At 52.3% G+C, this 21,618-nt stretch overlaps 4 protein-coding genes across 4 annotated transcripts; 2 read left to right on the forward strand and 2 right to left on the reverse strand.

Moving 5' to 3' along the window:
* Nucleotides 1-942: 942 nt before the first annotated feature.
* Nucleotides 943-2,256, forward strand: GCG54_00014901 (uncharacterized protein; the record flags this gene model as incomplete). The annotated part of the gene is made up of 2 exons (XM_045414722.1): nt 943-1,400; nt 1,725-2,256. The coding sequence occupies 2 exons, from the start codon at nt 943-945 to the stop codon at nt 2,254-2,256; spliced, it is 990 nt and encodes a 329-aa protein (XP_045260844.1).
* A 454-nt stretch (nt 2,257-2,710) lies between these two features.
* Nucleotides 2,711-6,112, reverse strand: GCG54_00014902 (Protein IMPACT; the record flags this gene model as incomplete). The annotated part of the gene is made up of 3 exons (XM_045414723.1): nt 2,711-3,746; nt 4,393-5,919; nt 5,991-6,112. Coding segments are annotated over 3 exons (2,685 nt in total), but the record flags the coding sequence as incomplete, so codon positions are not given.
* A 589-nt stretch (nt 6,113-6,701) lies between these two features.
* GCG54_00014903 (General negative regulator of transcription subunit 1) lies at nt 6,702-13,475 on the reverse strand (the record flags this gene model as incomplete). Its single annotated transcript, XM_045414724.1, has 4 exons — nt 6,702-6,710; nt 6,806-12,753; nt 12,806-13,127; nt 13,224-13,475. The coding sequence occupies 4 exons, from the start codon at nt 13,473-13,475 to the stop codon at nt 6,702-6,704; spliced, it is 6,531 nt and encodes a 2,176-aa protein (XP_045260846.1).
* Nucleotides 13,476-15,090: 1,615 nt separating this feature from the next.
* On the forward strand, nt 15,091-20,678 carry GCG54_00014904 (Septation protein imp2; the record flags this gene model as incomplete). The annotated part of the gene is made up of 8 exons (XM_045414725.1): nt 15,091-15,118; nt 15,172-15,276; nt 15,338-15,624; nt 15,691-17,875; nt 18,120-18,353; nt 18,402-18,511; nt 19,471-19,655; nt 19,733-20,678. The coding sequence occupies 8 exons, from the start codon at nt 15,091-15,093 to the stop codon at nt 20,676-20,678; spliced, it is 4,080 nt and encodes a 1,359-aa protein (XP_045260847.1).
* Between the last annotated feature and the right edge of the window lie 940 nt (nt 20,679-21,618).

The following is a 21,618-nucleotide window of genomic DNA, read 5'->3' on the forward strand; positions in this document are numbered from 1 at the left end:
AGTAATAGTTAAATAAAATTAAAGAATTAAATAAAAATATATCTTTCTTAAGAAGATATTATATTTTTAGAATACTTTATATCCTAAAAATACTAAATTTCTATAACTTATATAACCTACTCTTTAATAAGTACTTACTAAGGCTCCTTTATAAGGTATATAGTATATTACTAAATACCTTACTATAATATTATATTTAATAAGTAATATTTTAGAATAGAGAAGAAATAGAGGGAAAATAATTTAAAATATAAATAAAATAATTACTAACTTTATATAAGCTTTATATAATAATATATATTATATAGTTAAATACTATAGTTATATAGAGTATATTAATATAAAGTAGACTTAAGACTTATTTATATAAATAACTAATTTATTAATAGAAGAGTTTTATTAAGACTTAGAAAACTAATTTATTATCTAAAGGTCTTTTAAGCCTCTAAAGGAGCTACGCTTAGCTGCTCTAGCTGCCATTTTACTTAGAAAGCCTATACTGCTAATTGCATAAGCAGTCTTAAATGCATACAAATTAGGTGCCTAGATTACATGCAAGTACTACCATCGTACATAGCTGTACGGACCAGACAGGGGAGCGCTGAATACCGCTACTCCACCTGACCCCACCTCTTACATCTTTTGCTAGGGGTACCGTGGGAAAAAAAAGTTCAGCCAGTCGGAAACCAGGGAAGTGTGAAAAAAAAAAAAAAAATTCACGAGAAGGGAGCTTTTGGTTCCCAGTGTTGTCGTTGCCCAGCAAACAAACATCCGGCCCTCTGAAAAAGACCCTGAAAATTACCCGGGGAACCCCATCTGGTCGAGCAATAGGCGCGCTATTTGTTACCGAGTGTCTTAGTCGCAAGACGATCCATCTACAGTCAATTCTCAACTCAGCATCAGTCCGACCGCCCAAGGAAACAAAGCAATCCATCATTCAATATGCCGTATAACACTCGACGCAAGTCGCTTTCTTTGCCATCTCTGGGAATCCACGTACCTGGGAGCCATGCCCATCGCAGTCCCGCCACCGCCAGCTCAAATCGGAACATCTCTGAGTGCACACCGAGTCGCATCACCATCATACCCCCCGTGACACTACAATCGAACAAGAGACAGAAGCGATTCCATGGTGACGGGACTCAACGCAAAGGAGACTCGCTAAGGCGCCCCGACGAGAAAAGCATGCTGGAGCACACGCCACCGCCATCCCCGACGGCCGAGGACGTCAAGATCGGAGACTGTGGCAACGCAACATCATCAATAAACATCAAGCTGGAAGCAATTAATGACGAGATTGTGGAGGCCGTCGTCGTCCAACTGCAGGCGACCGCGAACAGGCCTCATCTGGTTAAGGAGCTGGCGACTGTCTTGTCGCAGCAGTTGCCTATCGTCCAACAGTACGCATCATTGCCACATTCTGCCCCCATGCCTCTTCCCTCTCACATTGATTCTTGCCCGTCGTCCTCGACTCTTTCGACATGCGGTGTGCTAACAAATTGAAGCTCTGCCAATCCTTGTGCCATTGTATCCTCACGTCTCGCTGCCTACATCAAACGATCGTGTTGGAGCACGCTTGCACCCTGTCCTGTAGCCAAGGAATTGGAAACGGTACATCCTCGCAGAACTTACTTTTACCTCACAACCTGCCCCAGACGGCCCCTTCCCGACTCAACAATGCCACTTCTTGTTCAGCGGTCCGTCATCTCTCCATCATTATCCAGTGTAGCATCTGGGTCTGAGGACGGTGATGACATGGATTTGCGCCGAAGAGAGCTGAGTCCATCACCAGAGGTGGATCTGTCGTCTCCCGAGTTTGACGATGCGGATGACGACTTCGCGATGCCTTCGACGCCTGTTGGGTCACTTCCCACTAGTTTGAGGTATGCCAGAAGCCACCGGAGTGCGTCACCTCCCCTCGAGAAGGACGAGCGAGAATTCACACAGACCGCCGATGTGCTTCAGAAGCGCAAGCTCGCTCGCGAACTCTCAACAGCTACAGCTGACCACTCGACGGCCAATACGTATGAAGGGTCACGTGAGGATACCATGTTCGAAGAGAGACAAAGTATTGCCGTAAATGGCAATGTTGCCCCAGTCCACTTCCTGACAAGCCCTGCTATCAAGGCAACTATGCCTCCCAAAAAGGACACTGATGGGGACAGCTGGCTGAAGCTAGGTGTCCTCCTAGAGTGGGATCACAGCCCGGAAAACATTGAACTCGACGAGCTTGATTGTTTACTGGACTCATGTTGAGCGGTGTGTGATGTGCAAGGTGAAGCTGAAGAAATTCTTCTTGTTTGTCCATGCCGAGATCTCATGTCCAATGCACAAATGCTGCGTCTTGAAGTGGTCAATAGAACATTGGTCATTTCAAGATCGGTCATGTGGTTGTGGTTTGCCATGAAGAGCAGATGATGGGGCATAACAGCTTGTAGCCACCGACATCATGGTTTTAAAATCGAAGGACATGTTGTGCTAGTAGATGTATTACAAATGTAGGATGCATGCGTTCACGAAGGCTGGGTCTTGCGGGGATTCATATGCCGGGGAGACGGAAAACAGGGAATACGGAAGCTCTTGGGTATGATTGAAATGAAATAAACCAACCTCTCCTGTCTTAAATCTGCAGAGCACCTCCATTTCCACTTCTTGATGGCCATCGAGGTTACAAGCGCCAGCATCGCCATGCTCCCACCGGACGGGAAAATCAACAGGTGTTCTTGACTCTCAGTTCAATCCATAAAGTGGTTCCCAGTTGGGTCAGGTAAGGGCGCTCGATCTTGACGACCTCGAGGCCTGGCGTGGATTCAGCGGCGTGATGGACGATTTCGGCAATATCTCGATTCCACCAGCATCCGTACTTCTGAAAGTGGGCTGGTGCTGACCTGTCTAGTAGGCCATTGACGATGCCCCACGACCCCCTCCCGTGCTCAACAAGAATGATCTTCCCAGTGTTCGGTTTCACCATACTTGCCAAAGTTCTAACGACTGTCTCCGGGTCTCGCACACTGCAGAGTCCAAACGTCTGAACGACAGTGTCGTACTTGGCTGTTTCCGCTTTGCCTTGTATAGGGGCAGGCACAAAGTTATGTACGTCAGAGCGAAATAATCGTAGTCTGTCCGATAAATAAGAGAAGACACTACATCCATCTTGAGTCAATTGTTGCGTTTCAATTGATGGTGCGACGCCCTTCAGGTCGGGGACGGCTTCGGATACTTTATCCAAGGCGACCGTCAACATTTCTTTGGAAATGTCCACACCCGTAAAGGACAAAATGGGCGCAGGTGTCGTGATCCCTTTTTTTTGATCGTCCATGGGTGCGGATTCGGGTTGTTGAACGACGTGGTTCCAATTGTAGAAGGGTAGATTGCGGCCAGTACCGATTGCGACTTCCAGGACATGCCCCGAGGCTTCAGCGGCTAGTTTCTGCCTTAAAGATGTAATCCCCATCATCCATTCCGACCCATCGAGGTATTCATCAAATCTTCGAGCTGATTCTTCCGTGAACACGGCAATCTGGCCAGGCGGAAACGCGTCTGTAGCAGGTTCTGGGCCTTGACAGCCAGAGGAGAGCCAACATGAAGTGAGCATGGTGCTGACATAAACGCCCATACCCAACGCAACTATGCCACAAGCCAAAAGAGACGTTTTTCTGGACCTAAATATTGCGTCGGCGGTTTCGAGATCGTTCGTTATCGACTTTGGCGTTGTTGCATGGGAAGAACGAGCAGGAGCAAACGGTCTGGCAGAATTTCTAATATAGTTAGTGCTGCGGGAGCTGCTCGGTCCGGACGACTTACCTCAAGGATGTTTCCTTCTTCCACTGCATCCGAGACGATGTGAAGCGTCGGAGAGCAGAAACATGAGTATTGGTAGACAGAACTGGGGCGGGCAAGCGGCCAGCTCGACCCCGTAGCCCGTGCCGTGGAACCATGGCGCTTCTTCTTGCCGACGTCAACGGCTGGAGGGAAAAATGCCGATTTAGTGTACAGCAAACGCTGAAAAACAGAAATCTCTGCGAGCACCGCAGTTTCCAAGGGTCCTGGGAAAGGGTGCCGAGGGGCAGGTAAGGTTGAGCTCGAGTCTTGTTCTGAAAGATAATGGTCGCAAACCCGCTAGTCACTTTGGGCACGGGGTGGGGCCGTAGTTTGGGACCGGATCGGGGTGCCCCGGTGCCGAAGGGTCAGCACTTTCGGCGCACTCTACTTGAATCCTCTCAGACCCTCCATCTAGCTGTGATCGATATGATACGCCATTTGTTTGATTTCATCAGACGTGATACCGGCCTTTGATGCGGGTTCACAATGTTGAAGATGAATTACCTCTCACAAAGCTGGAGCAGTAGGTCACACATTTAACTCATTTGTCCTATTCAAGCCTTATCCGACCTTTCCTGGTATCGTAACTGCAGTATGGAGTTCAGGTTGAGCCAGCCCTTCGCACCCCAGCCCGATGGCCCTGATTCTACGTCGGGTCTTACTCGCACGTAGAACTGCCATGCTCTTCGGTCCATTTCTTGCGGTGATATCTGGGGCGCCCAACTTTCAAAGAGGAGCCTCAGGGCACCTAGTAACTTCCCTAGGTTCTGGCGCAGTTCAGCTTCAGACTCTTTCTTGAATGTATGTCTTGATTTGGAACCGGTCTTGCCACCTTTGCTATTCCCCTCCGAACTTGGCCCGGAGGCGAAGCTTTTCAAGAGGTACGCTCTTGCCGACTCAGGCCTGTGTATTGCTACCCCGACGACGCTGCGATCACAGCCATCGTGGTCTTGGGAACTGTTGCTGTTCCCAACCGGGTTGCTGGCTACGTGCTGAAGGTCGAGAGCCCAGACAGCAGCTCCATCGTGTTCAGCAGAGCTCCGGAATAGCCTCAACCGGTCCGATAGCGCTTCGATCACGCAAGTCCTCATCAGTCTCCATCTATCGGGGCCCAACATTTCACCTCCATACCAGCGAGTCAGCACCACAATAACCCCAGTCGCTCCTGTCTCCCTCATCAGACGCAGAATGAACTCCCCGCATCCTGTTTCGCCGTCGTCTTCGCAGCCTTCGCGGGTACCTCCATTCCCACCCCCGTCTTGATCACCCTGGCATACCCTGTAACCCCATGCATTATGAGTTGCGGTTTGTAAGCTGGGCTCAGACGTAAGTAACGAATGGAGAACACTGGAGACTTGCGAGGGTTGTTCTAGAGTCGAGACTCGCGCGACGAACGTCGATGACTTGAGCGTCACCTGTGTGCTTGTAGTCCATCTGGAAGACCCAGTGATGGATTTATCCACGCTCATCTGGCTTGGCGTATTCATTGTCAACCTCGCGTTCACCGTGGCAATAGCGGTTGGCACTGCCACCTGGTGTACCGAGCGGGCATGGTAGTCACCCCGTTTAAGAACGGTGATACTTCTGCCCATGACTGTCACTTTAGGCTGACCCTCACCCCAAGACGCGCCTTCGGGTATACTGTCGTTCAACCCAAGACTGGCGGCTTTGAACCTGGAGTTGACACTGACAACAGCCTGAGCTAAGCTGAGGCGACTGGAGAGGGGCTGCTCAGGCATGGTGAACCGCAAAAGCTCGATGGCAAAAGCAAGCATCACCGGCGCACGATTGGTGTAGATGGACACTCCCTCAATGCCCTGTTCATCTGTAATGACAGGCAATGCCAAAGCATCTTCCAGGCCTGTGCTCTGCTGCTCCGACTCGATGCTCTGCTGCTTCGACTCGATGCTCGTGCTAGCACCAGGATCAATTTTCGGCCGCTTTCGATCGGGTCTATTGGTTGGTGCATCCCCAGCTCGCTTGTTGCTTGGCCGCTTCAGATGCGACTTGCAGGCGGACTGGACCGATCTGGCTGTTTTAGAGTCCCCGAGAGCACCCTCAACCACGTCCGGCAGAGCATCTGCAATTTGCTGAATGCTATGAAGCGTCTTGGTAAGCAGGCATACTCCAACACTTCCCGCTACTTCAAGAGTGCCTCCAGAACCTACCTGCGAAGATTCACAGCCTGGAGTGCTTTGACCTGGCTCATGGCCGTCATCATTGGCACTTTGCGCGCCGTGATGAGCCGCAGGAGGTCTTGGAGATCCTGCTGAGAAGCCATCCGGAAATCCTGAAAAGTAGAAAAGTCCTATTCACGCAAAGGCAGAAATGACAATTTGACGGGCGTGGTTGGACTTGATCACGAAAATAGACACTGATTTGGACTTGTGTTAGTTTGGGTGCAGACTTCCCCGTCATGAGGGGCCTATGAAAGATACCTGAAACACCATGCGCACTTAGAGTGAAGTCAGGTACCCAGAGATAAGCATTTGCTCCTACCTAGTCGCACATCCGGCTGGCAAGAAAGTCGTCAAGTGAATGACTTACCTCGGCCCTAGCGAACTTGTGGATCCCACATCAACTTGCGCAACAAATCTTGGTCAGCCAGCATCACATCAATGCCAAAAGCCTTCCACACGTGCCAAATTCTCAATTCTCGTTATCTTACATTTAGTTATGTAAATACTACATCTGCGTCCTTTAGTGTCCGCATGGTACGCCCATCTAGAAATCATCGCCAGCGCTACCTCCCAACCCCTTTTACGCCGCTTCATTCTCGGCTTCGCTACCTCGCTTTTGATTACTTGGGAGAGACCATTTTCTCCGGATTCCCCTCACCTGGAAGCTATTGCAGGTTTGTCAACACTTCCTGGAGAAGCTCATGCCCTCTGTAAGACCGCATGGAAGCGTTCAAGGACCTGCAATGCTGCATCAGCTGTCTGTTTCTCAAACCACGAGAAGGGTTCTGGCGCGAATGACTTACCTCAGGGGTTGACTTGACGAATGGAAGCTCAAAGAAGTTGTACTTATCATTCTTGAGCAGCTCGACAACAGTGACCATCAGACCCCACGGCTGGGGCCAGAATCCGATGAGGCGCTCCCACAGCACGCGAATGATTTGTTGCTGAATATCTGGTTCCTCTGGATCCTTTTTGTACCCAACAAAAGCCTCCAAAAGGACCCGACTAAAGTAGTTGGTGTGAGCGTTGGGAAATCGGAGCTGATTTATGATGCTCATGATAAGATAGTAACGGGCTTCGGGAGGTAGCTCGTGAATCAGCCTAAACAGAATAGCCACATCTGAGGAGGCGGGGTTGAAAACATCGGTGCCCTTCTGCGTCGCCTGTTCGACCGCATGGTTGCCCAGGTGCAAGGTCACAGCATCAATGACCCTCAGGTTGGCGTGAATAGGCACATGGCCAAAACCTGTCTCCGTACATTGGCTGTCGACTATGGCCCGGGCAACGTGTGCCAACATGTCTTCGGAAGGACCATTGTGCAGCGCATGATCGAGCACTTCAAGAAGTCCCCATTCCCGCAGTTGGTATGTGGAGTTGTCAAGGCTTTCAGGTGATTCCCGAATCTCATCCATACGATCAACTTGCAGTCCCGGGAATAGAGGATCTGGCATCTTGAGGTGAGCAGCCGGATTTGCTGTCAAGATGGCGTTGAGGAGTTGCTTGCAATGCGGGGGAATTGTGGCTGCAAGCTGATGGGAGTGCGCTGCAAGATATTCCGAGTAGTCGTGCTGCAAGATTACAAGCAGCTTCAGGGTGGCACGGTAGATTTCTCTAGCCACATTTGACGGCTCTATCGCCTTGACCTGTTCTCCGACGTGCTCCAAAAGCAGTTGAAGTAGTCTGGTGAAGACAATCCAGCCATTGCGGTCCTTCATAATGCCAGGGAAAAACACCCGATGCTGCAGAAGTGACAGCCACCCGAAGACAAAGCCGGGAAGGTATCGGGGGCCAAGATCGGCGAGTCTGGAGCCAAATTTGAGAAAGATTTCAGACCTCTCTTCTTCAGGAAGTTGCTCAGCCGTCGAATTGACCTCGTAGAACAGCACGGACAACAGACGGTGGAACACTCTCTGGTTAAAGTGCTCGGCACGTCGTACGTGGTGATGATTGAGGACCAGCGTAATCAGGGCCAGAATCGAGTCGAGATAAACTGCTCGGCTGAGAGCAACCGTTGACTCAGGTGCACTGTGCAACCTAATGAAGACGTTGATTATCTTGGCCAGAGCATCAACGGCGAGGAACGCATCGGTCAGAGTACCGGTAGAGTGAACAAGATGCTCAAATCGATCCACTGACAAGTCTGTGGCAACTCTAATGAAGAGAAATAGATCGTCTTTGCTCTCGACAATGCCTCTCAGCTGCATCTGCTGCACAAACATAACGGCTGAATTATCTGACGCGTTTGGGTTATTGCAGAGATGGATCCATTCGTCGAAAATGTACTCCATCTGGTCCTGTTGCAGCGCGACTCCACCTTCTTGTTGCTCGAAGTGTGGCATGGCTTGTCCGGATAGTTTAACTTTGAGTCGCTGTGCCACGGCGGACTCTGAATCTTCTTGAATCCACGCCCAAGCAGCCTCAAGCGTGAGGACAAAGTCTCCATAGAGTGCGAGCGGCCGATTGCCAAGGAGAGTGAGATCAATCATCTGCTCCAGAAAGTCGAGCGAACCTTCCTTTCTTGCCTGCAGTGCCTTGGCCATTGACGTATCGATATTCCTCCAGTCCAGAAGATCGGTGCGCAACAACGCAGCCAATAGGGGAATATGGAAGAAAGAGGTGCCAGGTTGCTGTCGGAACAATGCTGTCACTCTGTTGTTCAGTGATGGACCTGAGATTTTTCGCAATGTTTCCAAGACGTGTACCAGGCTCTCGAGGGCGAGATTGTCATCAATTGGGCTGAAGACGAGCTGAATGATCTGGTCTGCAGCGAAAATTGCGAATTCCTCAGATGTCTGCGAGGCCTTGATCATATGCTGTACCAAAGCGTCCACCACATCAAGAACAGGATGGGGCCTGGGCAGATCGGCGAAATGCTCCTCGCGGGCTTCTGTCGCCACACGTTGGAGCTCCAAAAGTAACTTCTGGACGCGCTCAACCAAGGCGCGACCATCCATCTGGAACGTCTGCGGCCTCGCGTTCGCCATGTTTCCGCTATGGACGGGACCGTACTGCGGCTGAAGTTGAGGGTTGATATGCTGCACAGCCGGTGTCTCCGAGCTAGCTGCGAGACTGGGTATAGCTGAGAACTGCTCTTGGAGGACCTCGTTGGCGAGCGAACGTGTCGCATCGGAGGCAGACGGAACATGGGAAGGGGCATTGGATGTGGTTGTCCGAGGCTGACGGGCAAAGTCGTCGTAAATTGCCATCTGTTCAGGGTTCAAACCTCCCATACTAGGCGACAACTTGAATGGGTTTGGAATAGTCCAAGCCCATCGGCTAAGAGAAGCATCCACATACGGGTCGGCAGGCCGTTGCGCCCTATGACGACGTCGCGCTTCTAGCTCGGGCTCAATCATTTCCTCGATCTCTGGAATAGCTCTTTCTTCGGCCTGTTTTTCGATAATGTTACAGGCAAGGTCCAGATTCGAGTTAACGCACATGATGATGGTGCCTTCTGGGAGGCCCTGAGGGAGATCGTTGGACAAATTTCGCATGTAATTTGTAAAATTGGCTCTCAGGGGCTCCTTCGATGTCACCAAGGCTAGGCTGCCGGCAGTAGCCTTGACCATGTTGATTGCCGATGTTCTGACCCTGTTCTCATCTGGCTCTGTCGCGAAGTCTTTGTGGATCATCTGCTGCGTGGAAATGGCAGCGATGGTAACGGATCGATCCACAACAGGCTGTATAATGTCTTGTAGTGCTCGCGTCAGAGCGGTGCGTACAATTTCATGAAGTCGAGTAGCCGTAACCACCATCTCATTCGTGGGCGGGATGTGGATGAGAGGTCCGAGGTCCGGTATCGAGGCTGCAGCGACCTGGGGCGAGAGGGTGGCAGTGACTCCAGTGGTGATGCCGTTGAGTGATAGGCTCTCGAAAGTCTCCAGTGTATCTTGTGGGAGTAGCTCTTGGGTTTCTTCTACCACAGCGCGATTGAGAATTTCCCCCGAAGGCTCGATACTTCTGTGATCAAGATTGAGCCCCTTGCACAAGACCTCGATCTCGAATTTCAAATTGAGTTTGAGTTCCGCATGATGGTACAGTTCGATGAGCAGGTGGATGATATCCATTAGCCAAGGGTTGGGCGGGCGGAAGACGGTTGAAGTTGCGCCTTGTATGAGGACCTTGCAGACGAACGGAATTACTACAATCAGCCTCTTCGTATCATGAGCCTCAATGAGCAACTGTTTGAAGGCGATGTTTCTGTGCTTGATCGGTTTGTCGCGCGCTAGGGTCAAAAGTCCCAGCCAGCCGCCAAGGTTCTTGAGGTGAGATCGCTCGGTTGAATTCTGCATTGTAGCCTCAGAATTGAGCATGCGTGCGACACTAACATACGTCTCTCTCAACACCTCAGACCACAGAACCTTATCCTCAAAGAGCTTCACCAATTCAAGGTACACCTGGTGATAATTTGGTTGCATCTTTGCACGCTCTTCGACAAGATGACTGGCAAACCACTGCTGGTGACGCTGCTCGAGAATGTCTCGCAGTTCCTTGCACATCGATTGAAGAGTAGTCTCGGTCAAATTGTTCAGGACAAACTGAATCTTGCCCTGAGTGTCGCTTGACGGCTCTTCGAAGTCGACGCCAGGCGAGCGTGCTGTGGCATTAATAGAAATGAAGGGCGGCGGCTGGCGCTCTGCAGTTCGCCCTTCGGATGTGTTGCCATTTGTAAGTGGCTCAGCGCTAACTGAGGATCTGTGAGCAGGCGCTGCTGTGCCATTGCGCGATCGGGCAAGTTCGTCTTCATGATCCCGCACAACGTCTTCAGCCTTCTTCCATGCCTCAGTGCCTTGCAAGCCAGGGATCTGCAGCAATTGCCTGCAAAATCCCGGCCATTCCCGAAAGCGAGAGAAAAGTTGCATCAAAGCCTGTAGGCCAAACTTGTACATCGAGTCCTCCGGCATGTAATCTCTCACCGCTTCTAGGATCATCCCAAGACCGATTTTAAGGGGAAGATCGGAAATCAGCTTGTGTGAAATGATACCGCCGAAGAGAACAGCAGTCGTTGCAAGCGCTTCCAATGGGTAATCGACGTAATGCGAGTACTCGTCAAATAAGCCGTGAATCATGCAGGCAAACACGTCCTGATCCAAAGCCTCGCGAGAGTGCTTGTATCGATCGAGGATTTCGACGATATTTCGCACTTGTATCTCGTCACCGTACATCTTTTTGTAATGCTCCTCCATCTTACTGTTGGCGGCAGAGGGCAAAGCATTACCGTCCTTCCCATTAGCATCAATGATGTCATCGAAGCCTTCACCATAGTTGATCAGCCTTGGGTAGACAGTGATGCAAGAGCGTTGAACCATGATGAGGTCCTGAAGTGGTGTCTTGGGAAGGAAATCCTCTAGGATTTGGAGAAAAGCGGCAACAGTTCTGACCTGCAGCGTTGTGCTGGACTTGACATGCGGTTGTCCGTCGGGAGGGCGCTGAAACTGCAACTCAAGGTTGGCCTTGATCAGCAAGAATTGCAACAGCGATCGCGCAATCTCATTGCTCCTCTCAGCGTTACGACGAGCCCAGCTCGTGAGGTCAAGATACTTCTCGGCATGCGCAAGAGCCGCGAGATCTAAGCCAAAGCCATTCGGCAAGTACACCAATTCGTCCAACCACTTGTGCTTGAGAGCGTGTTCGAAGATGAGGGGAAGATCGGTTGGTTTGATCGCATGCGCATCGATCAACCGTTGAATCACCCATTCCTTGTCTTTTTTCCACAGGCTGTCAAGCACGAAGTCGTATTCAGTCGAACGTTTGTAGAGAAAACTCTCAAACAGTGAGTTCAGAGTGTCGACGGCCATTGTGGGCCAGGGCTTTGGTACTCCAAACGCGGAGACAACAAAAATATCCAGGTTTGGAACCACAACTTCTTGAAAAAGTCGCTTAGCTTCCACGCTCTGTGAAGCATGTACCGAATGAAGTGCGACATGGAACACCGCAGATAGTGCCTCCACGGAGACCAAGGCATGTTTGACAGCAAAAGCTGCCCGTTGCTGAACTTCTGGTGATGATTGCGCATAGGTATCCAGAGTCAGAGTCGGCACCAAGCCCGGTATGGAGCTGGCGTCTAATTGATCAGGCTGAAGAGAGGCAAAAGCGCATATGAACGAAAGTTGTGTTTCCGGGTTTTCCCAATTGCCGCCCCACAGTTTCTGAATATCAAATTCTGCATCCTCCCGCGCAATCGGCAGCAAAGCATTGTAGAGACGGAGGAACTGTCGAGACGAAACCCGCGTAGATCTATGGTCAAAGTACGATACCACGTCCTGCCATCGGAATGAGGCTGGTAGGACTCGGCGGAGAGCTGCGGTGAGGACGGACGGGTCGTACTGTGGTGTCTGACTGATCGTGGCATAGATAAGGGCCATCGATACCTGCTCCTCACTCAGTTGAATTTGTTGAGGGCGAGTCTGCAGGTAAGAAACGCACGCCTCCTCGTCCCGGGTAAAACCAAACCCAGTTCTCTGAATGTAGGTGGCCAGCGCATTCGGTGGCTTGTCTGCTAGAACCCTGACAAGATCTAGAGCGGCAAGAACCTCAGATGGCGGTGGCGGTTGGGCATCCTGCCATCTAGCCAGTACCTTATAGGTGAGTTCAACCTTCGCAGCGGCGTTGAGATTGGGAGGTTGATATTGGATGAAGCGATCGACAAGCATGGCGATGAAGGTATCAGTCAGGTCTGCATGTTCATCGTGACCTCGCTGGTTAAGAATGTTGACGAAGGTGGGAAAGTTGGTTGAGAGGATAGCATCCGCTATTACGAAAGTCAGCATAAGGCCCATAGAGAAACACCTGGGACAAAAAACCTTTGGTCTTGAGGTCAGACCTTGATCCCATCTTGAAAGCCAATGCGAGTATCGTTTTCTCCAAGGCATCTAGCTTGAAAGCCTCCATGAAAGTTGACATGTCAAAGTCGCGGAATATATCTTCTGTGCCAGTCTCGATGGACTCGGCAATCTTGTTGGCCTGATTCACATCATGGGAAATCTTCTTCATCTCGTTCGCGAGCAGGTGGAAATTGCCGTTGCCTCCGGGGCGTGGTTGACCATGGAAGATGTGTGCAGCATGAGCCGCGACGAGGCGTGTGAAGTACTTGGCGAAGACCTCCATTCCGTGTTCATCGATGAGCTGCGAGCGACAGAAATCGCATTGGTCAGCGAGATGGCCGTGACAGAGTATGTGAAATTGCCTAGTTAATGGAGGGCGACTTAGCTGCGTGCGTACCTTTCGTAATTGCTCTGCCTGCGTCTCCCACTTGGCGCGGTCCTTGTCCTCCTTGATAGCTCCTAAAAGGAGGTAGACCTGAGCGACGGCGATCTTGACCACGGGATTGGGCCCTGTCGGACTACTCGTACTTGGACTTGCGCCCGCACTCAAGGCGGCGGATTGCGATGGATGGGGCGAGTGCCCAGCCCCGGTCTGCACTGTTTGCGAAGGATACGGAGAGAATGATCCCGATCTTGGATGTGGGACCATGGGATAGTATTGCGAATAGGGAGTGCGCAAGACGGAGGCGTCTGTCCTGCAAGAGTTCAGACAGGCTTGCCTTCGCCAAAACTTCCGAAATCGTGTCGTCCGTGAAGACTACCGTACCCAAGATGCCCACATGAACGACGGGGAGGTTCAAGAGCTGGGCGACAGGTGGCTCAGGCTAGCCGAGGCTGACGACAAACGAAAGACGACGGAGCTGCGGGATGTTGGCAAAAGCGAGAGCGGTGTCGAAAATAGGTAGCGTGGGAGAGGTTGTGGCCAAATGAAGCTCGCTGCGGAAGGAGAGAAGAGGAGGGGAGAGAGCTTGGTTCGGCGTCAACCAGTCGCAATCAAAGTGAGGTACTTGATGGTATGTGGGCGGGGACCGACACAGCGTCGTCGAGGTTTTCCGTTTTGATTTTCTTTCCCTCCAAGGTCTGCTGGAAGTGCAGACACAGAGACAACGTGTAAACTGGATGGGCGAAAAGGTGCGACGCTGTTCAAGACGTCTGTCGTGAGGAGGTATGTGATGCTGAGGGGGACAGCTTCGCAGAAGGAGAAAATAGATTCTAAAGGGTTTACGTGAAGACGTGGAGGCTCCAAGTTGTAAGCAGGGGGGTTGGTTGGACTGTGTGAGTGTCCTGGATGCACCCCAAAGGTCGGCAGACTGTCAGGTAGGTAGGTGCCTGAGGGTGATGGTGGTACGTGCCTGTGCTGTCCGTAAGGTATTGGATCTCAGCCGGATTGGCACCTGAGGGGGTGAGGTGCCTGGCACGCCAAGTATTTGCGTTGGTCACGTAGGAAGGACGTGTATTCAATTGGAGTACCTGAGGTATGTAGCGTGCTGGTGTGGGGAACAAAGCCAAAGAAGACACCTTCGGTGCCAGGTTTGACTTGACGTTCTGGAGAGGACAGTCTAACTTCAGCCCGCAGCACGTGATGTGTCAAGTGGTCCCTGAACTTCCTGCTTGGACAGCGAGCACCTGACTACCTAGGTAGGTTGGTACTTTGCGAATACCTGACCTAAAGTACCTTATCATTGACTGTGGTAGGTGACGGGCGGACTAACCCCACCATGCTACCGACGCCGACCGTACACTACCTTAGGTGCTTGCTTGCCTAATTACCTACCATAGTACCTATTCCGTGGGTAATCAGGTCGGGTTAAAGAGATCCGCCTCCCGATGCTGGAGCACGAGCCTTTCGCCTAACATACTATGCGCAGTATTGCCTTGCCTTATGTAACGTGCCTCATAGGTAAGCACTGCACGTGGGAGGAGGCAAGGGAAAGCTGAGTACCTACGGGTCTGTTGGTAGTTATTCGTAGATGCACCAGGGTGGCCCAGTTACCCCGGCAACCCTCCCAAACAATAAGGAACCACCACCCACCACCTGTCCCCGACCTACGGATGCATAGGTTCATCATTATTTCGGCGGCACGAACTTGGCCATCGCCAGATAGCCTTTGGGAACAATCTTCTTCCAACTGCAGGTCATTCTACCTGCCGGCGTTGCCAACGAACAGCCTCAGAATCGACGGATATTCCACAGGCCGGCGACAAAACCACGACGCTGCTGGCATATACCGACCTACGCATCGCAGGACATGCCTGCTTCTACCATGGAAAGCCCAGCGGTGGCTTTGTCTTGTAAGTTTAAGATCGTGGTAATTATATGTCGAGTTATTGCTGATATGTGTAAGTCGCCAACAACTTTTGGGGTAAGGAAGATGCTGGCGTTGGACCCCTTCTCGATCGGATGGCTGCAGCCAAGCAAACATGCGATGAATTGAAAGCATTTTATAGTGGTTAGTCAATCATCGACGGCTTCTTCCTGTCGGAACTTGACTAAGCTGATGAATCAAACAGCTCGCGCCTCTATCGAAGACGAATACGCTCGGAAGCTACTGTCTCTATGTCGCAAATCACTAGGCTCCCAGGAGATGGGAAGCCTCAAGAACTCCCTGGATACTGTCAGGGGAGAAGTAGAGTCAATGGGGAAGCAGCACCAAAATATCGCTGCTCAGATGAAGACCGAGCTGGAGGAACCGCTGGCCGCCTTTGCTGGCGCAATGAAGGAAAGGCGCAAGATTGTCCAGAATGGTATCGAAAAGATTCTCAAGACCAAGATACAGCAGACGCAGCATGTCAACAAGGTCGGCCTATATCTACCCAGAGAGCCCTGGGGATCCATGGAACATTCGTGCTGACTTGCGCATCAGACTCGAGATCGCTTTGAGCAAGAATGCCTCAAAATCAAAGGTTACCTGGCCCAAGGCCACATGGTCATGGGCCAGGAAGAGCGAAAAAATAAGGCAAAGCTGGAAAAGACGCAGATTAGCGTTGCGACATCCAACACAGAGTATGAGAACGCAGTGAAGGCCCTCGAGGATACCACGGCGCGCTGGAACCGCGAGTGGAAGGCAGCCGCAGACAAGTTCCAGGATCTGGAAGAAGAACGGCTGGATTTTACCAAGAGCAGTCTATGGACTTTTGCCAACGTCTCTTCTACGGTCTGTGTCAGCGATGATGCGTCGTGCGAAAAGATTCGTCTTTCTTTGGAAAAGATGGATGTTGAGACTGACATCGTCGGCTTCATCAAGGAACGGGGAACAGGGCAAGAGATTCCAGATCCGCCAAAGTATATCAATTTCTGCCGGGGGGATGTCAACGATACTCAGTCGGAAACATCTGACGACGACAACTACTCTGTCGCGCAATTTCCGAGGAGCATCAACCCAGCCTTTCGCACGTCGTCGCCGCAGCCGTCAACCTACGAATCGCACCACGATCCAAACTCCAGTCTTGCTCAGGATCTGGGCCACAAAGAGCCTGCAGCTGCAGCAACTAGAACGATCGCTACGGACGCTGGACGAAAGGAAGGGAACTCATCTTCGTCGAGGCACATGGCACAGGACGTGTTGCGAAAAACAAGTCCCCCTTCTAGGAGCTTTGCGTCGGATCTGGACCATCAGGATGTAAATCCTACCCCGAGGACCTTTTTGTCAGACCTTGGGCATAAAGAAGTCGGCTCTTCATCTCGGGGCTTCCTAACAGACATGAGCCACAGGGAAGCAACGAGCTCTTCATCAAGAGGCTTTCCGTCAGATATTGGACCCAAGGACCCTATTCTTGCTCCCCGGAGTCTGGGGCCAGACTACGGGCTCAAAGATGCCGGCGCCTCCGAGAGGACCCATAGTCAGGAAATCTCTCTAGCTAGGGAGATCATGCCTCCCGTTGCCCGGGAAGCCCCAAGCCTCTCCCAGAGAATGCCACCACAGCTTGAGAAACAACGACAAGTGGCGCCAGCCCCGCCAGCATCTCAGCAGCAGAGCCGTCTTCCTCTCGATATCAATCAGCACGGTACTTTTGCTTCCGTCCCTCACGACCCATACCCTCTCGATGGAATGACAATGCTATGTCGAAAAGGACCTCCATCGGAACGCAGTTCGCATCCTGCGTCGGCAAGACCGTCCAGCCGCGATTCTCAAAGTGACTACTCCAACCCAACCTCGCTCTCTAGTCAGGAGCCCCCGAGCGGTAAGGTCTCGCCGATCAAGCATGAACAGGTTAGCGTACCCGCATCAGTACCGGCTCAAGCACAAGCACCGTCAACGGCCTCGGCAACGGCGGAAAAGCAGGTGCTCAAGAAGAAGAGTGGTTTCTTTCAGAACCACAGCCCGTTCCGTCGCAAAAGCACCAAAGAAGTTCAGGGCACTACCACAAACAGAAACACTTGGCATCCTGTATCTACGCAAGGAAGCCCCTCACGTCGACCGCAGGTATACACGCAAGACGCCCCAAATCTGTTGGCGGGCAGATCAACCATAAGTCCCGAGCCGATCGACGCCAATGCCAGTCTAGCGTTGAACGTCGGCCAGAATGTATTCTCCGTCACGACGCCGGATCTCGAGAAAAGAAAAGGGTCAAATACACCGAGCGCACAGCCTGAAACGGATCCTATTGCGCTGGCCCTCGCCGAACTCAAGGGTGTTGGTGTAGGCAAGCAGTCTAGCATCCGTGTCTCGGCTGACCGCTACCACGGCATTGCAACGCCCACTCCTGGCTCGCAGCCGTTTTCTCGATCGATGCCGCCAGCTGCAACCAATGCCGCTGTCACAGCAGGGCTTCGAGGAACGCCCCCTCCTTCTTACGACCAACAAGTGGTACAAAGACTTGGGGTTCCGCCACAGGCTGTGACGGCGAAGGCAATGAAGGAAACGTCTCAGAAATTCGCCGACCAGACTCGCAGCATGTTCAACCCGGCGAACCGGCCTGGATCGGGAGGATATGCGGGCTCATCTAGTCCTCGGCCCATGACCAGGGGCAGTGACGTTCCACGAGCAGCATCTCCAGCGCCACTTCGCAGTGCTTCCCCTAGGGCGCCGGCGACAGATGACTCGCGAAGTGGGCACAGGAGCTCTCCGCGCAGTGCCTCTCCGAGGGTCGCGCCAGCAGACGATGCTAGGAGTAGCTATAGGTCGGCGTCGCCTAATCCGCACAGCTCTGTCGGTAGAGGGTCGTCGCAAATGAGCAGCGGTGCGCCTAGACGAGGCTCGGAGCAACCGTTTCACCGGCAAAACTCGCCGAGCAACATGTCACGAACAGCTTCGCCGGCACCATTCAGGGAGCAAATGCGACCAAACAGTAGCCATGTCAGCAACGATATGGCAGTTCAGCTTGCTCCCGTGGGTGATGATAGCTATGGCTCGGTTCGTGGCCGAGGCGGAGTACGACCAGGAACGAGCTCAAGCAACCGGGCCATGGGCTTATATGATGGTGGTGGGCCACCAGGACAAGGCGAGTCGAGACAACGGAGTAAGAGTGTTGCAGATCCATCTCGACAGTACACACACGACGGCCGACCAATCTTGCACTTTGGTAAGTACGTTGGAAATCATCAATAGAATAACCTGGCTAACAAGACCAACAGCCAAAGCACTGTACATGTACCAAGCAGCGATCCCAGAGGAGCTAGGCTTCTCCAAGGGAGACTTCCTTGCAGTGCTGCGGCATCAAGACGACGGTTGGTGGGAAGCGGAGGTACACGGGGGCAACGGCCAGATCGGACTCGTTCCGAGCAACTACCTTCAGCCTTGCTGAAAAGATTCGCGGCCATGGCTAGTGCAGGTGGCGCAAAGTAAGGCACGATCTGCGAAAGCTGTGATGTAATTCTCTCAAGTACCTTACGAGACACACGTTGTATGGTCCCCGCGTTGATGAGTGCTCATGACGTGGAGGACCGGTTTTGGGCTTTGCTTATTTGCGGATTTGTGATGATTTGCCAGGAGTTGGGGCTTCATAGCTGTCTGAAAAAATGTCACGATAATTGCCTTTCTTCGTACCAACCTTCGTACTTACATAAAGAGGTCAGACTGGTGTCATATGCGGCCTTCCACTCACTGAGCCTCAGAGGAGCCCCCCGTCCAGTGCCTCATCCCGCGACTTAGCAGCAACCGGCGCCCGTCAGGTATTAAAACCAAAAACTTTTCAGTAAGCGATACTCGGCAGTAAAAGCACACTAAAATAGCACTTCTCGGGGTCAAAGGGATGTCATTGCGCAAGGCTGAGCTAGGTGCCCCAGGACCTTGGAAGCCTGTCCAATTTCCCCAATTTTTAGCACATGCTTGCAGTGCATACCTGCCATCGTTTAATTCAGGTGAGGTAGTACATTTGCGAGCACGGTCACGGGTGCTCCTGGTCGGGGTACGTAGAACCAACCAACCCCACTTACTACCCTGGGCACCTTAAGGTGTGTTCTCCCTTGCTCCCTCGTTCACATCATCCTCCCCCGGGGCAAGGTGATGAGCTGCGACGTATCCCTTGCTCAGAACAACCATCCACCGTGACTGCACGGGTTAGAGGGAAGCAGAGCGAGAGGAAAGGGAACAGCCCAAGCGTCTTACGAACCATGGTATGACACCTCACTTCTCCGTATCTTCTTGACGTCGACACATGCCGATTGTAAAATACACAGGCTAATCTTCTATCGGGCTTGCCAGGAGGCTCTTAGCAAGGCATCCCGAGCAGCTACCTCCAAGACGGCACAGCGAGCTTTGGTGAACGTGACCCTCCTGGTAGGAACATCACTATTGCTTCTGCCCCTTGCTGCCACCGCCTCTCTCCTCTTCTTCCGGAATTATCTGCCTGACCAGGTCGTGAGCGCACCGGTTCATCTTCAGTATGGGTACGTTTGCCGTCACTGATCAAGCCAGTCTTGATCCCATTCCCTCTACTGGCTGCCTGGGCTTACAAAGGACACAGCTCGGGGATCAATCCGTTTGGGATAGCCACCATACCAAGCTCCAGTCTGAGGACACAGCAGGAGTACGATGTGTCTGTCACTCTATCTCTGCCTCGCTCGCCAGCCAACACTCATCGGGGCAACTTCATGGTAGCTCTGTACCTGCTTGATGCTGGTGCTTTGTCAACCGGCAACAGCCAAGTCCAGCCTCAGACCCCCCCAGAGCCTTACGGCCACTTTGACGGCAAATCCATTTTGTTTTCTTCACGACGGCCCACGCTCGTCCCGTACCAGGACCCATTGGTCTCACTGGCCTCTCGTGTATTGTTCATGGTTTACCATATTCTCTTCTCGAACTCCCAGACATGCGTGTTAACGGTGCCGATGGCCGAACGCGTCCAGCTGGGCAAGGGCTCATCCCTGCCATCGTCGGCATATCTGGAGATCCAGGGCGGCCAGAGCATTGAAACGTACGACGCGTCAATAACGCTCACAGCACAACTGCGCGGACTGCGCTGGCTGATGTATCATTACCGATTATCGACATTGACCGCGGCGATAATTCTTTTTTGGTCATCCGAAATCTTGTTCATGGCAGGGGCCTGGTTGGTCTGGTCTGGACTATCGGGCTCAAGTTCAAGGTTGGCCTCTGGACGTGGGGAAGACAACCCGAAACTTGGAATGCGGCTCAAGAGAGAAGAGGGGAGCGGGGTGGATGAGCTGTCAGATGCGCCCCGGACATTTCCTACCTATGGAAACCAGGCACCGCTCAGATACGAGCCCGAGGTCAAGGAAGAGCCACAGCCAGGCCTTCGGATGGAGGACCTCGTCCCACTCGGAGGTGAAGCTGACGATGAAGAAGAAGACGACGGACGGGCAAGTTTCAAGGGTGATTCGGGCATAGGGACGAGTTATAGCGAGGGAGGATCGGGTAGTGTTCGACGTAGGTCGTCACACAACCGCTAGCAGTTTTATTAGCGGAATGTGGACGGTGGATTGAGGGGTATGAGGTTTTGATATTCGTGGTGGGTACTTCTTGGTCTTCGCTTGTTTTCACCGTCACGCGAGCCGCAGCTGTGAGCTTCCCAGCTTAGGTAATAATACTGGTCCAGTTTGATTTGCCCGCCCGTCCCAAACCACATCCAGTGTCAGTGGTACCCGGACAGCCCCTCTATCCTCCTCTCGGTGCTGTTTTCTCCTGGAGCCCCACCCGCTGCAGTGTGCTTCGCTACCTTAGCGTACCTAGCCTCTTAAACCACTCACTCACCGCAATGCTTCACACCGCACGGCAGGATGCGAATTCGGCCTCTGAAGTCCTTCTTCTTCGTTGACCGTCTCTCCCCCCCCCNCCCCCCCCCCCCCCCCCCCCCCCCCCCTCACTCTCTCTATTTTTCTTTAAAAAAATAGTGTCTCTTTTCTGCTGGCTGTCTCCCATTTTCTCTCGCATCTTGCCCTACCTGAGCTCTGCTCCACCTTTCCTTGCCGGTCGTACCTGGGATCTTGCTATTACGTATCTACCTACGTACTTGGAAAACCAAGCCTGGCTAAGGTACTTCACGTACTAACAGCGCCGAAGCTCACCACACTGCTCTGCTACGTACCCGGCTCAATTGCCTCTGTCCCGCCTTGCCCGCACCGCACCCCTCACACACCGCCGCCAGTGCTGCCCACTGCTCTCACAAAGAAGAAGCCTTGTCCTTGTGTCGACCAAAGTAGTCACAACCTTCTCTCAGCCTCATCATTTGCCCTCCTTGATATCCTGTGTGGCCGCTGACAACGGGACGTCAACCAGATCGAACTGCCTTCGACCCCAGCCGCCAGGGGCATCATGCACACCACTTACTTCTAGGCCCCTCCGTTCAAAGTCCCATAACCTGCCAGGCCCACTCAGGACCCAAGCCAACGA

The sequence above is a fragment of the Colletotrichum gloeosporioides genome, assembly GCF_011800055.1.
Source record: "Colletotrichum gloeosporioides strain Lc1 chromosome Unknown consensus_66, whole genome shotgun sequence".
NCBI lineage: Eukaryota > Fungi > Ascomycota > Sordariomycetes > Glomerellales > Glomerellaceae > Colletotrichum > Colletotrichum gloeosporioides.